At 41.9% G+C, this 15,168-nt stretch overlaps 1 protein-coding gene across 1 annotated transcript; it reads left to right on the top strand.

Annotated features, from left to right (window-relative positions):
* The first annotated feature begins 1,286 nt into the window (after nt 1-1,286).
* Nucleotides 1,287-2,414, top strand: LOC101787657 (late cornified envelope protein 3B-like). The gene is made up of 2 exons (XM_013142805.2): nt 1,287-1,367; nt 1,746-2,414. Exon 2 carries the CDS (start codon nt 1,763-1,765, stop codon nt 2,054-2,056), a length of 294 nt encoding a protein of 97 aa, XP_012998259.1. The 5' UTR covers nt 1,287-1,367; nt 1,746-1,762; the 3' UTR covers nt 2,057-2,414.
* The last annotated feature ends 12,754 nt before the right edge of the window (nt 2,415-15,168 follow it).

The raw sequence follows: 15,168 nt of genomic DNA, 5'->3' as shown, positions 1-15,168 counted from the left end.
AGAACTTGAATAGACATTTCTCAAAAGAAGATGCATAATGTCTTGTATATATGAAAAAGTAGCATCAATAATCATCAGAGAAATGGCAGTTAAAATGTCAAAGAGCTATCACCTTTTACCTATTAGACTGCCTATTATCAAAACCACAAAGGAAAGCAAATGTTGGGAAGGATTTGGAAAAAATAAAACACATACTGACTGCAGGAATGTAAATTGGTACAGTCATTATTGAAAATGGTACAACAGTTTCTCTGAAATACTAAAATGAACATATTTTGTGGTCCTATGTGGTAGATATGTATATGTCCCAAAGAAAGCAAATAATATTTTGAAGAGGTATGTATATACTTCCATGATTATTGTACCATTTTAACAGTATGGAAAATATGCAGACTGCCTTAGTATTCAATAACAGATGAATAGACAAAGAAAATGTAACATGTTAACACAAAGAATGTTACGCAGCATAAAAAGAGAACATCTTTCCATTGTAAAAAGATGAATGAATCTGGAAGACATTGTGTTCATCGAAATAAATCAGGTATAGAAACAAAATGTTTGATAATCATAATCCTGTTGTACAATTCTCCCATAACTCTTCCAAACACATAAGCCATTTGCTTCTATTAGGTACAGTGTTACAAGAAATAATAGATCCTAGAGACAGGAGGATGAGGACTAGAAAGTTCTTCTACTCCTTCATCTTAATATCATTTGTAACTCTCATCACCTCGAGTTGTAAATTCCTCTCTTCTCCATGCTCACTGTTCCACTGGTCCTGATATTTCCACAGGGGTGCAAGGCAGGACTTTAAGGAGTCTCTATGTGCCTTTTCCACATATCATATTCCTTATTTACCTCTCTAGAGAAAACTAAAGACTCCACAACCCTCTCAGATATGAGACTGAGATCTTAGGTTTGAGGTGTTTGTAAACACTTTTGAGGTAGCAGTTGTCTTAACAGATCAAAGATATCATTCTTCTCAGTTATGATCTGGAAAGTTCTGAAGGGAAGGCATATTCCATACACATGTCCATACTACTTATTGTTGATGAAGGAAAGGGCACAGAGTCTGTGAATGAATGGACAAAGGTGTGCAGCCTGTTTGAGGAAGAGTGGAGGGAAATACTGTAACAGTCACAGGACATCCTTGTTCCACCTTCTGAGACCTTCAGGCACATGTCCAGGAACACACTGCAGCAGGCACCTAGAATGTGTCAGGCACTGGCACCTCCCCTGGTTGCCAAATCCATATCATCATCAAGTGATGCATCATACCTCCTGCACAAGATAAAAAGGTTCCTGGCCCAGGCTTCTCTTCACAGCTTCTTCAGTCACCTTCTTTCCTGGCATCTCCTCTACATCTGGTGAGTGCTTGCAGGGGACAGAGTCTAGGAGTGCAAATGTGGGAAGGAGTTTGAGAAAGGGGCTCATGGAAGGCAGCAGTGGGGAGGCTATGGTGAGGGAGGAAGAATCCTCTCTAGTGCACTTGAGGGAGCTGTGAACTATACAGGGCACAGGACCTGGTGTCCTTCCCATCCTTGTTCTCACTGTCTAGTCAGAGGTCCACACTGATCCATGCTGCATCTTGGAGGACCTTATCGAAGTGTCTGTGCCCTATGTTAGCATTTCCTTTTCATAGATCTTGGCTTACAAAGCAGCTTGGGTGAGGGAGGGCATTTGACAAAAACGAAGAGACGCTGTGCTGAAGTTTCTGGGTTCAAATGTTTGCATTTTGTTTCAAGGTACAATTCCCATTGAGATGTCCTGCCAGCAGAACCAGCAGCAGTGCCAACCCCCTCCCAAGTGCCCCTCCCCCAAATGCCCCAAGAAGAGCCCAGCACAGTGTCTGCCTGCTGCCTCCTCCTGCTCTGCTCCTTGCTCTGGGGGCTGCGGTGGCCTCAGCTCCAGCTCTGAGGGAGGCTGCTGCCTGAGCCACCACAGGCGCCGCAGGTCCCACAGGTGCAGGCTGCGGAGTTCAGACTCCTGTGATGGTGACAGTGGTCGGCAGTCTGGAGGCTCTGGCTGTGGCCACAGCTCTGGGGGCTGCTACTGACTTGGATCTTCATGATGCGGATATTTCAGAGAAAGCAGGAATCCTAGGAGCCAATGAGAAGCCTCACCTTCATGCACGCTTTCCAAAGGCATCCTTTCCAGATACCTTGCTCTGGCTCTCACAGGCTGGGCAGGGAGTTTCCATCCAGGATCCAAGCTCTCCCAGAAGCCTGTTCCCTTCTGATGTCACCAGCTCACAGTACCCACTCCAGCTGAGAGTGCAGTAGCACCTGCCCCTGATCCTATCTAAAAATAAAGTTTCTCGTTCTGTTACCACTGGAAATTTTACTTGTCATTTATTCTGTCTCTCTGCTCAGCTCTTTGGCAGGCACAACCGAGCTCGAGGGGCAGATTCTGAGTCATGCACCAAAAAAAAAAAAAAAAAAAAACCAGAAAATCATTTTCCCTCCATTTATGGAAGGGCTACAAAGAGTTTTATGTTGGAATTAGAACCAGAAAAGTGTGCAGGTTGTTGGTTTGACTATTCATGAAAACTGAGATACTGATATAGCCCAAATTTTCACTATGTCACATTGGAACGATTTCAATAAGTTCTTTAGAGGGTTGTAATTAAGAGCAGAGTGTCCCAAAGAAAAGAAACAGAAATTGGGCAAAATAGAAACAGAATGAAAAAGGTAAAGGAAGAGAAAAGATGGAGGAAGCCTCAGTGAGAAAGTTTCATTTGCTCACTCTATGAAGATCCAGAGACAGACAAAAACAGAATTGTGTACGTGAATGAAGTCAAGGAGCAGAGATGCGGCTGGGAGTTTAGTCAAAAAGATGATGGGAGGGGGCTGGGGATTTAGTTCAACAGTATAAGTGCCTGCCTTGCAAGCAGGCAGTCGTGAGTTCGATCCCCGGTACCGATAAAAAAGACAAAAAAAAAAAAAGATGATGGGAGCTGTGCAAAATAAGAATTTTATTGGGAAAAATGGAAAAGTGTTGCAGGAGTTTAACAGATATAACCTAAAAAGTAAATATTAATTTTGAATCTCTCTACTATCCTGATTCCAATACATGAGAGGTTGCAAGCTCAGTACAGTGGCAGTTTCTGAGCTCAAATGTGAAATCTTGGTGCTCCTGAGGCTGAATAATGTTTCTAAATGTGAACCAAGAGCAAAGGTCACTTCGACTGCCAGGAAGCATTTGAAATACCACAGAACTCCAGCTATATTCAAACTGTAAATGTTAAGAAAAATTAATATTATGAACCATGTAAAACAGGCAGAAAGGGAAAAAAACTATGGATAACCTTATGCAGTCAATGAATTCTAAAATAATTTCATGACACCCTACACAGCAATTCTTCAAAATACAGGGATTGGAAGGAGCCCCCAAGAAGCTTAGCACCAAACATGTACCAATTGGGTCTAAAACACCAAGATACAAGCTGCAGCTGAGCTCTGACCTTCAGGTCATGTTCAGTTTGAAGCACCAAGAGACAGAAACTAGCCGAGTGGGCACACAGCAGCGAGCAGCCAGCTCCCAAAGAAAGGCCACACACATATGAGAGGGCCTGCCAGGCTTCCCACACTGGATGCAGAGAACAGTGCACAGGCCTCTCAGCTCTGTGCAAACCTGCAAACAGTGTACTGCAGGCTGGACCTGACTGGACGACAGGAATTTGCCATCTGACGGGAGCTATAAAACTCAGCTCAGAGGCCCAAAGGACCTCCAAGCACCACCACTCTGAATCTAATCTCAGTGAAGAGAAAAGGGATCAGGGTCAAACAATTGCATACCCAACTGGGACACCAAGCAAATCTTGGAAATCTAGAGCAGACAAAAATGGAGCCCTCAGTAAAGGAAAAAAAAAAAGACCCGAATACCCCCCAACCCTAACCTTATCAAAGTGACATGAAATCTTGAGCCCTTGACCCATTTATGTCCTCAACACATTTAGGTGGGCATCCATTATGCACTCAGTCCTAGGCACTAGTGCCACAGCAATGAATCAGAGAGACTAAATTTCTTTTCTTGGGAACTTAACATTCAAAATTGGTCCCAGGGAGATAGTTAGTGGTTTTCCATCCAGCACAGAGGGTGAAGCAACATGGTTTTATTCTCAGGACACCACTCATGTTTTGGAGGTGCAGGAACAATGGTGTTCACTTCATAAACGTAATAAACTCAGGGAAGACTCCCCCACCCCAGCTTGAGTGAAAAAGTGAGGATTTGAAATAAAGGTACTGATGGTTACAATAAAGACAGGCATTGGCTAGTTCCATCCCAGAAGACAACAGCAAAGTAAGGAGAGGAATAAAACATGAATACTGATGAGACAAAGACCCTATGCAAGAAGGTGTCTATCCTGATCCTGGGGCCTCCTCCTGTTCCCTCTCATGTGAGAGTTCCATAGCCCCCATGAAATTTCATCTTGTCATTTTTTTTTTTCTGCCTGTGAATATTCTTTATTTTGGGAACACTATAGGTCTTTTTGTAACAGGATAACCAGACATATAATTTTCATCAATGTTTTAAAAAGCTTAATGGATATTTGTGATTTGAAAAATTTGTCCCATTCTTAAAAACGACATTTTAGAGGGCAGACTATCTATAATGCCAAAGTCACGTGTTATGGAAAAACACTACACCATTTACATAATTTCCAAACTTTTGGGCAATCACTGCCAAGCTTCACCATCATAAACCTCATCACCACCACACCCATGAATACTATTCATAGCTCACTAACCTCCTTTCACCTCCCCAGCCAAGTTGAATCACTCCTTCCTTTGAACTGTTCCTGGAGATTGTAGAATAAATATCAAAATCACTAAGATATGTGGCCCTCAGATGTATTTTAATGTCCAAGCTAGTTTCTACAGATTTCTTGTCTCTGTGAAATATCTTTATTTTATTGTGCTTCTATTATTTTATAAATTGTTTTCTCTCCAACCATTAATGTTACCCAGGGAAGCAGGCTTCAAGCTCAGGAAAGCTTGATTCCAATATCATCCCTCCTTTCAACCCAAGTGACAGCAGGTGGCAATATCTGGACACACCATCTGCTACAAAGTCACTTCAGAAAAGGGAGAATAACAGCTAACAGCTCTGGCATCGGACATGAGAACTTGCCACACACCTGTATTGCACTGTAGCATTTAGCTTGTTCAATCATGCTTATTTTATTAGGTATCTGTCTGCCCCCCTACACTGTGACGCACTACAGAAAAGAGAACAAATCTAAGTTCCCCGGGTGCAGCACAATGCATGTTGTGCTATTTCAGTGCAAAGTATGTTGTTTGAATATAAGTAAAAGGATGAGTGAATGAGTGAGAAAAGTTTAAGTGGAAGGCCCATAAGAAGGCTGAGTCAAAGGTACTTGGAGATCTGTGACTTTTGTCTGGGAAAACTCTTGGCATTAGGCCAGGAAGACATGGAGTATCTAGTTCACAATGAACTCTCCTGCTCAGTACAATTCTGAAGAAGTAACAATAGGCAGTAAGGAAGCAGTCATAGAGGTAGTAAAGAGGGAAGAGAAGCAGGAAACGAGGGAAGAAAGAAGGAAGGAAGGAAGGAAGGAAGGAAGGAAGGAAGGAAGGAAGGAAAGAAAGAAACTAAGAGATGAAACACCTGCACAAAATTCAAAGCCAAGCATTTGGAGATCACCAGGATATCTTCCATCAGAACCACTTTATCTCCCTTTTCACTTTCCTTCCAAACACCGTGACACTGAAGTCCCCAGTGAGTGGCAAGGAAGGATTCACACCATGTGGTACTGTGTCTCCGTAGGCGCATGAGAATGACCCCAGTGTCACTGTGTCTCCTGATCAGGGTCCAAGTATAGGTGCTCCTATTTTCCATGTCTCCAACTGTCTCTCCCTGAACACATGGAATTTGATTTTCTTGGCTAAATTTCATCCTTCTTAAGTTTCAAATACTCACCATTCCTCTCATTTTAATAGCTTAGACCCCACGTGCTAAGTGTTGTGAAGATTCTAGCTCCGACTGCTGTTTCTTTTGAAAAACATTTATGCAAGTATAGTTACTTTACTACTATAAAGGGAATGGAAACTAATCTCCAAAATTAATGTGAAATCCACACGGAAAATTCATTCATTTTATACCAATGATCATATCCAAACATAAGCTATTAAATGAGATGCAGTCCACATCACCACCCACCTCACAAGCAGCAACCCATTCAGCAGGATTATTCTCATGAAACCCAACAACTGTCTTCCACAACTGCAGAACTTCCTGAGCAAATCTTTTCAGATGGACCCTTCTTCCTTATGCATTTTTATGGCCTTCAAACGAAGAGTATACATCCTCTGAGAGCTTGATAGAAACACTGTGCCTTTCACAATACTCTAACTGTACCTTTTGTTGCTACAATTATAATTGCCTTCTCTACATTAACCTTTCAATCTGGCATTCATCTGAACCCTCTCCTGCCCAGGCAGCCCATGCTGCCTCCTGGAGGCCACTAATGCTCCTTAGGAACCCTATCTCCTCTGACTTCTCCCTTCCGTTCATTTACATGTGCGCTCACTCAGAAAGTCCTTGATCAGGCCCCATCCCCTCAAGCAAAAGCTGATCAAGTCTGAATGCTCAGTTTTTCTAAGGAAATATGCTGATGACAAGCAGGCTGACAGCCAAAGAACTACAGATTTTGTGCTTAGACACTTTCATGACAGCATTTATCACATGGGGCATATTGTTTATTCACATGCCTTTCTAGGATTGAGCTAATCATCCTGTGTCAGAGCCAACTCTGTATCCCACCGACAAATGTGGGACAGGGGCAGGATCTCTGTGAACAAGTATGTAAGTAGCCTGAATAGCTAATAAATAAGAAAGAAACAAGGCTCCCTGGCTTTCTGTTGACTCATGCAATGTTTTGTGCCTGGAAGTGATGAAGACATGAAGCCAGGCTGAGGGAGTTTGATGCTGTCACGTTATCCTAGCAACTGCTCCTTCTGAGGACCACAGTCTGCAAGCCCTGATTTGGCTCCTCAGTCCACAGATTCTTCAGAGTCAACTTTCTCTAGTTTCCATAAAATCAATCTGAGCTGCGAGAATTAGAAAGACAAGGTCAGCCCTCTGTCAGAGGAGAGAGAAGCAAACCGTCTGGGGTAGAAAAGGCAAAAAAAGAAAGAATCAATGAATTTGCACCATTTCTGAGGTTCTGTGACTGCAGAGACCGTGTGTTCTCCTCACACACTCATCTTGCTATGTGTGTTCTGCTTGACAGACTATTCAGCCAAATATCCTTGAGGAAGCTTTATTCCCCTGTGATCACATGGAGATAAAATACTTTGGGAGCCAAATTAGAAAATTTCACTATTCTTTACTAGCAGAGACCAGAGGGAAAAGAGCTATTTAAACTAACTGCTGATAAACTAACTTCAAAACAGTTTTCATTTCATTCATGAACATTTTTTAGTTCAGAAGTAGAAAATGGCTTCTTAAAGAAATCCATCTGAGAAGAGACACTGACCAGAGGCTTCTGCATTATCAAGCTTGTCTGATTCTCTCTAAAGTCTCTGTCCTCTACAGGGATTCCCTGCCAGCAAAACCAGCAAAATTCTGGTACACAAGTATCTCAATAAAACCTACCTCAGTATCCTCCACACATTCATTCCCAGCTCCAGGGACCACAGCAGCTGGGGGCAGGTGATAACTGCTACTTGAGGGTCCATCTTTTCAGAGCATCCCAGAGTCCTGGCGGATGTAGTTGCGAGCTACCTGGGCTCCAGGTGCTGCCATGGCTCTGGAGTCTGCTGTTGACCTGGGCCGTGAGACTGAGATGAGCAGTTTTAGAGAAATCAGAAACTCAAAAACCAAGGATTAACCTCGTTCTGAAGTATCCTCCCAGCTTCCCTACCAGTTTATCCTCAGCCGTACCCCAGGATGTCCACAGCTGCCCCTTAACAGGACTTTCGTCAGTGCTTGGCAACAATGAAGTCTGAATGTGAAAAATAAAGCTGCTTCTTTCAATTTAGCTTTGACTTTGTTCTTCCCAAGGCTGCTCCATTAAGCTCTCTTTCTTGCTGCACAGGACTGAAAAATAGCAGACCACACTCCACTCCATCATAGGAAGAATATAAGGGGTATCATGCTAGGGCTGGAAAGAGTCTGTAGTAGAATATATAGCTACAGGGGAACATTCACCTTATTTCCACTAGTAAGAAATGAGGGTTGCGTAGGTGGGAACAGGCCCGGTAAACCTGAATAGATGACTTGTAGAAGGAGAGAAATGGGGAGATGATTGCAAGAGCAAACACTGACAGGAATTTGGGGGAAAGAGAAAACAAAAATTCGATCATTGCTATGGTTACAACTTGGGTACATCCATAAATTCAACGGTTTCCCTGCAACTTAGTGAATACCAGCAGACTGACCTATGTTAGCAGTTTAATCCTCACTCTGATCCTTTGAACTACACACCACCCTTCTCCCATCTTATGATGAGGATCTCAGGGATTGGCTGCCCGACATCTCATGACAGCTGGTGCACAGACTCAGCCCATGCTCTTAGCCACCATTGTATCTTGACTTTTTCTGAGGCATTTTGGTATAAGAAAATAATAGACTTTCTCTTCAATTATATTACTCTGTATTATTTTACCTTCTAAACTTTATATCACTAAAATGCCAAGCCACATGATCGACACTTTTAAGAATGTACACTTACAAGTTTGAAACTCAGCAGCATCCCAGAATTGAAACCACTATGCTTGATGTGCATCAAAAATTTTGGTTTTCATTTTAACTACCAAGTTTTAGCATACCAGAGTATGGAATAAAGGGCCAGTCAAAATTCAACCCAGAATATTTATCAGGAAAATACATAGATCAAAAGACATCAGGTAGATTGCTAAGTAGACAGATATTGAGAATCCAGTTTGAGGCCACATATAAAGAGAAAGTGTTGTGTATGATAGCATATGAATGAATTACATTACAAAAGATTTTTGAAACTTTTGGAAAATAGCAAACTACATCGGGGAGGCTAATGGCTGGTAGCCAGCTCAAGTCCTGAGGCAGCAGCCAACTCCGCCCCACTGTGGAATCCAGCCACCAGCTCAGGTCCAGGAGGCCGCAGCCAAGAAGGCTTGCTAAGCTATGTGATCAAAAACACAAGCTCTGAAATAAACAGTTTTAAAATGGATGTAAACACAAGCCATAATTTGCATTTTCCCTCAGCTACACTCCAAGTTTTTTTCAAGATGTCCTAGAAACAAAAGTAAGGTAGTATTAAGCCAGTGCCAAGTGTGTCCCCAGTGCCTTCTCCATGTCTTGCTCAGTGCTTGCTGCAGTCACCTCCTGTGGAGCCTCAGCTCCGGGGAAGGTTTCTGCCTGCACAGTCACAGACTTTTCATATTTCATTGGGTAAAACAGTATAGCTAGGCCTGCTGCCACTCCAGTGGTAATCAGGGTCCAGAAAACCACACAGAAGAAACACTGCGTGATCAAGAGCCAAGCAGACCCACTAGGGTATTGCTACTTATCCTGAAAATCACATAGGTACTACATTCAATGGCACTGGGTTCCTTCATTCCCCCACTGTAACTTCTTATCTCATAATGATGACTCTGGATGCACTCAGACCCTCTGGAGGTGATACCTTCCTCAAAGCCATAGTGTATTTCTGAAACACTGAATATCAGTCACTAAAGTGACCCACCTGCCCATACCCAGCACAGATCCTTTGTGTGCCTAATGTGTCAACATCACTCTTCACATTCAGGCTAGACAGGAAGTTTTAAGAAAATATGATACATAAGAATTACAGGTAAGAATTGGATAAAGGGATAAAAAGTGTTGAAACCAATAACTTGGCTAATAGTTTACGGCCTCCCAGAGAGTTTTTTGTTTTCCCATCTTTCCTGTGGTTTACAGGTGAGTAGCACACAAATATTCCCGCCATTCTACACTCACCTTCCTCTCCTCTGCCTTTTGAACTTCTAAGTTGCTCCTATGCCTGGAGACTCCCACCCTGACCTTCATGACCTTGTCATGTCTCTGACTCACAGGAACTTCTCAGTTCCTACTTCCCAGCCACCATGCATTGTGACACTTTCACTCGACTTTTCTGAATCTGCTCTAGCCTGTCCTTTGTGACACGGAGTCATGGAATACACTGACTTGAACTAATACTAGCTAGAAAAGGCAGAAATTCTACAAAATGTCCCTCTTGTAAAAAAGATCTGCTTAGAGTCGTTTAGCCCATGCATTAAATGTTCCAAACTCAGTGTGATAAAACAAGAACCAATTGTTATTGTTGTTGTTGTTCTTGTTGTTGCTGTTGTTTCCTAGTCATTGTTTTCTCCTCTGTTATAGTGACTGAAAGCCAGTATTTCAAGGAAATCCCATATTTTTCAGTTACTCTCATGGATAATTAAATCTAGAGCAACCAAATTTAACTTTGTTCAAAATCCTCAAACTCAAATCCTCCCTTTCCTGAGCGCTGCCCATAGATCCTCAAAGGAACTAAATTAGAAGAGGCAATTGATTTTTTCACTCCTCCTCCCTCTCCTCTCTTCTTCCTCCTCCTGTTCGTCTTCTTCATCTTCCTTCCTCCTCCTTCCCACATTTCTTCTGAGTACCCTTTCTCCCCCACTGTACTGGGAGGTGGGAAAGGGAAGGGGAAATGTATTTCATATTTTACTATACCACTAGCTTCCTCTGTGGTTGGCTTGCTTGCTCCTTCTGTATGGCAGGCTCCACATGAGGGCCATGTTACAGGGTGCTTTAATTAGTCATTTTAGGGAATCTGGTACAATTCCTAGACACAGGATGTGCAGTACAACCTGAGCTCTTCCTAAGCCCATATCTTCATTGCCACAAGCCACAACTACTTGATGCTGAAACCACTGTACCAACCAGACCACCATCCAAAGCACAACACTAGCAATACTGTAAGCTGATCTTCCTTCCCAGATATCCTCTGCTGCCTTATATTAAAACTCTGTCCTATCTCTTTGGTTTGTTGTCTTCTTTCAACAACAGGATCAGAAGGCACATCAGCAAGTGTGTTATCAAAGCAGACATTCAGTCAGGTGTGGAGATGAATATCTATACCACTTATAATTCCTGCACTCTGGGAGGATGAGGCAGGAAGATCACACATTCAAGCCCACACTGGGCAACATAGTGAGACCCTGTTTCAAAATAAAAACTAAGGGCCAGGTATGGTGGCCTGGTGTGGTGACACATGACTGTAATCCCAGCACTCAGTAAGCTGAGGCAGGAGGTTCTCCATAAATTCAAGGTCAGCTTGGACTACAGAGTAAACTCAAGGTCACCCTGAACTACACAGCAAGACTTTGTCTCAAAGAAAAACTAATGAGGGGAGGATATGCTATGAATGTATCTCAGTCTGAAGGCCCTGGGTTCAATCTATGGGATCAAAAAATAAATGAATACACCTGTATCTCTTTCTTTTAGGGACCTTAGACAATTTATACCTATAAATTGTCACTGCGAATCTTGCCTTAAATTGATTTCTATGTTAGAGGATAACTACCTCCTCTCTCCTATACAAAATAGAGGAGAAACCACAGTACTCTCCTCTAAGACATTAATTCCCTATCTAAAAAGCCCTCTTCAGAATTCAACCTTCTCAATATCCAGTTAAGATGAATAAAGAGAACTTCACTGTTCTGTAGCAAGTGCTACAGAGATGTTCTTTGGCTTCCTCTAGGCTTACTTTAAGAGAATAAGTGGTAACTATTATTTTTAGTTTCAGCCAATATCCAACACTGAAAAAAATTCTGTTGCAACCCATTCTTACATACTTAAAGCACTCAAGCATTCTCAGGTGTTAGGGAGGAGTATATACCTCAAAATACTAAAATTTAATCTCAGGAGGAAATTAGAATCTATATATATACCTAGGTGGATTCCTCCAAATTGCCATTAAAGGTACATGGCACTGTCTGTCTACTTCTCCCTCTTTTCCTAAGCAGTGTCTCAGCTGCTTGTCACAGAATGTAATTGTTACAGATATGGGAGGGACAGAACTGGAAAGGCACTTTGAACTGTATGCAAAGGGAGAAGAACTTTGTGCTTGTTGATTCATCCTAGATTTCTGACATGCGCTCCAAGGAGCTAAACCTGAGATCCAGCACTGCTTGTTTTCTCATCACCAATTAGAATGACTAACTCATGAGATTCTTCCAGCCTTCATCCGTCTATATTTCCTCAATGTTGTGAAACCATAGAATGCCAGGGTTCCTCAGTATGAGACTCCTGAAACTGACTCTCTTGTGCTTTGGGATAAGTGAGGAGACTATCACTTTGTAGATACTGTCTGTCTTCACATGGTGCCTGCAGTATACCTGGTTTCATGAAGGAAAGGAATGAGAGACAGGAGCAGTTCATCAAGGTGAAGGTGGGATTGATGAGCTCCCTCTCCTCATCATATGAGAAAACTTCTAAGACAGGCAGTCAGGGAAGGGGCTAGAGGAAAGCTTACAGACATCCCCTTGTGTTTCATAAAAGAGATGGAGGAGAGAAAAGAAATGAGGGAAAGGAGATGGGAAAAAGTATTAAGATATGTGTATCAGCTCTAACCAGGGAATATAAACATTATGCGCTACAAGCACGTATCAATAAAAGAGAAAAAAATGAAACAAAAGAGATAAAACTAGTCATTTAAAGCAACAGCAAAGAGATTTTGATCCTTGGAAACTTTCCCAAAATGTGATGTGTGTCCCTTTGTCAAGTGTTGCTTCCTCTTCCCAGCTCCTGCTGCTCCTATGGGGAGGCACATGTGAGACAAGGCTTCCTTCTAATGACCTCAAGAAACAAAGCTCACTTCCCCAGTGTCCAGACTCCCATATATATTTTACATGCCCCGAGCCACTTGGAACTCCTTTGAGTATCCTTTATCCCTGATATAATCAATTTTTCTACATTTGTTCCATTTTCTAGCCTGTTAACTCAGAATAGATATACTGAGACTCTGCTAACTGCTGCATCCCTACTCCTGGCCATGACACCTGACACAAAATCTTTGCTAAGAAAAGAGGAGTGGCCCTAGAGTGCTAGCAGCAGCTGGTGTGGCTTTACTAGCTAGGATGATGATCTTCTGATATTGAGTATAAACAGTTTCACAAAATTCCAAAATCAGACCAGATAACTTTGTGATTCTGAGGGAACAAGACAAAAACAAAACTGCTCTAAGTATCAACAATATAAGATTATTGTCCAAACAACAAAAATGACCAAACTGTCCCCTTTTCTTAGCTCTACTAGAGACTTCCACTTCTCCACCAATGACAGCTTTAGCCCTATCTCATTGCCTCTGCTCTCTAGTTAAAAAGTATTAAGATCCTCTATCATAGAAGTGCCTCTGCTTTCTGACCTCTCCCAACCAGAGCAGAACATCAGTTCCCCAAGTCTTCCTCCAAATTCACCAACACACGCCTACACATCCCAGAGAGTGAGCCATCTGTACAACTGCAACAAACCCAGCAACATAATTGCTCTACAACAAAAGTTTTCCTCATGCTCTCTGGATGGGGACTATTCATGTTGTTCAATAAGTTTGCTAAATGATGTAATATGAAATGAATGACTTATGTGGAAGATAACTCACTGGGGAGAATTGCTACTGGTGGCAGAAGGAGTCCAGGGTAAATATTGAAGTTAGGAGTAAAGACAGAAGGTAGACCCCAACAAGGGACCAGGATAGAACCTTTCGAAGGTCCAGCATTCCAAATTAGCATGTTTTCATTAGATTGGTCTTCTGTCCATCTTACCGTCTCTGGCCTCCATCAGTAGAAAAACTGGAGAAAACTGTGATGTGCTGTTCAACACCTTGTGTCCTTTGTCACTGTCATCATCCAGGCTGGTATAAAAAGGGACCTTCTTCACCCACCATGAGTAACTTCTTCCAACATACTAGCAGTGGTAGAACTTAAACAGTGTGAAATAAATCCACATCCAACATAGTTCTGAAATTAAGCATTAAAATATATTCCTAACAAGAGATTCTTGGAGACCAAAGAATATCAGAGAAGAGAGCCAATACCAACTCTAACCCTTTCCCTTCCTTTCATGCCAATCCATATTCTTTAAGATCAATGCCAGTCATTCTCCCTTGGGTGACTCAAAACAAAATCATGGAACTGCCATACTTTAAAGCATGCAAGTTGAAGACTATGTACACTTTTTCGAAATTTTGCATCCAAAAGTCACAAACTATAAAGTACAGAGAACACATGCATGAACTATAAAATGCTTCATTGAAAAACTATAATTTATGAATAAAGTTCTAATTCTGACTGTAACTTTGTTGGAAACAAAGATCAAAATGCCTCTGTTGTGATACTTAGAGAATTTACTGCGAATTTCATCTCCAGTAGCAGGCAGAAAATAAAATTAAGGCTTCACAAAAGTCATTCTACAGAAATCTTAGCAATTATCAGATTTGTTTCCTCGGGATCCACATATCACCACCTTCATAAACAACAAAATAAATCACCTTCACGACTCCCATCAATTCTCTTAAATACTCCATGCTCCAATATCATAAATCTTTCAGGAGGATAAATATGGACAAATTGAGCTTTTTCATATTAAGCATGAGTCTTGTAATCTCAGCTCTCTCTCATAGGTTCTTTCACAATTTTGTCTACTCACACACATAATCCTACTTCGATTTTAGTTCTCTGAGGGACTCCACCTACCTCAGAAAAGGCATGATTCCATCCATTACCTATTACATTCATCCCTGGGGTTCAGTGGTCTCAGATCACCCAACATCCTCAAGAGTTAGTATCTGACTAGATTTAAAAATCTCGTTCTCTTTGAGAACATGCATAGCAATAGATATATTTGGAGACAGTAATATCACAGGTGAATCACCAGCATCAGACATACATGTTTATTTCTTTGTTATTACAGTCAAACTTGAAATACTCAAGCAGGAAATGTGTCACATGCATCTCTTTATTACATTGCCCCTCCCAAAAAGACACTGTTTAAATTATCTCATCTGAGAAGAGAGAAATGTCAGATTTTCATCATATCTGGAAAGTAATCAATGAAGATTTACTGATTCTCTCATGCCAGTTGTCATGGCAAGCATGAGGAAGAGGTTGGAGACTTGGGATGGGACTGCTGGGCTCCGTCACTTCCACTGGGCGTGAAAGC

This window comes from Cavia porcellus, unplaced genomic scaffold (assembly GCF_034190915.1).
Source record: "Cavia porcellus strain 051 isolate PalLab524CR breed Dunkin Hartley unplaced genomic scaffold, mCavPor4.1 scaffold_1, whole genome shotgun sequence".
In the NCBI taxonomy this organism is placed as follows: Eukaryota; Metazoa; Chordata; class Mammalia; order Rodentia; family Caviidae; genus Cavia; species Cavia porcellus.
Note: the sequence above shows the minus strand (reverse complement) of the source record. Positions and strands in the feature narration are given on the sequence as shown.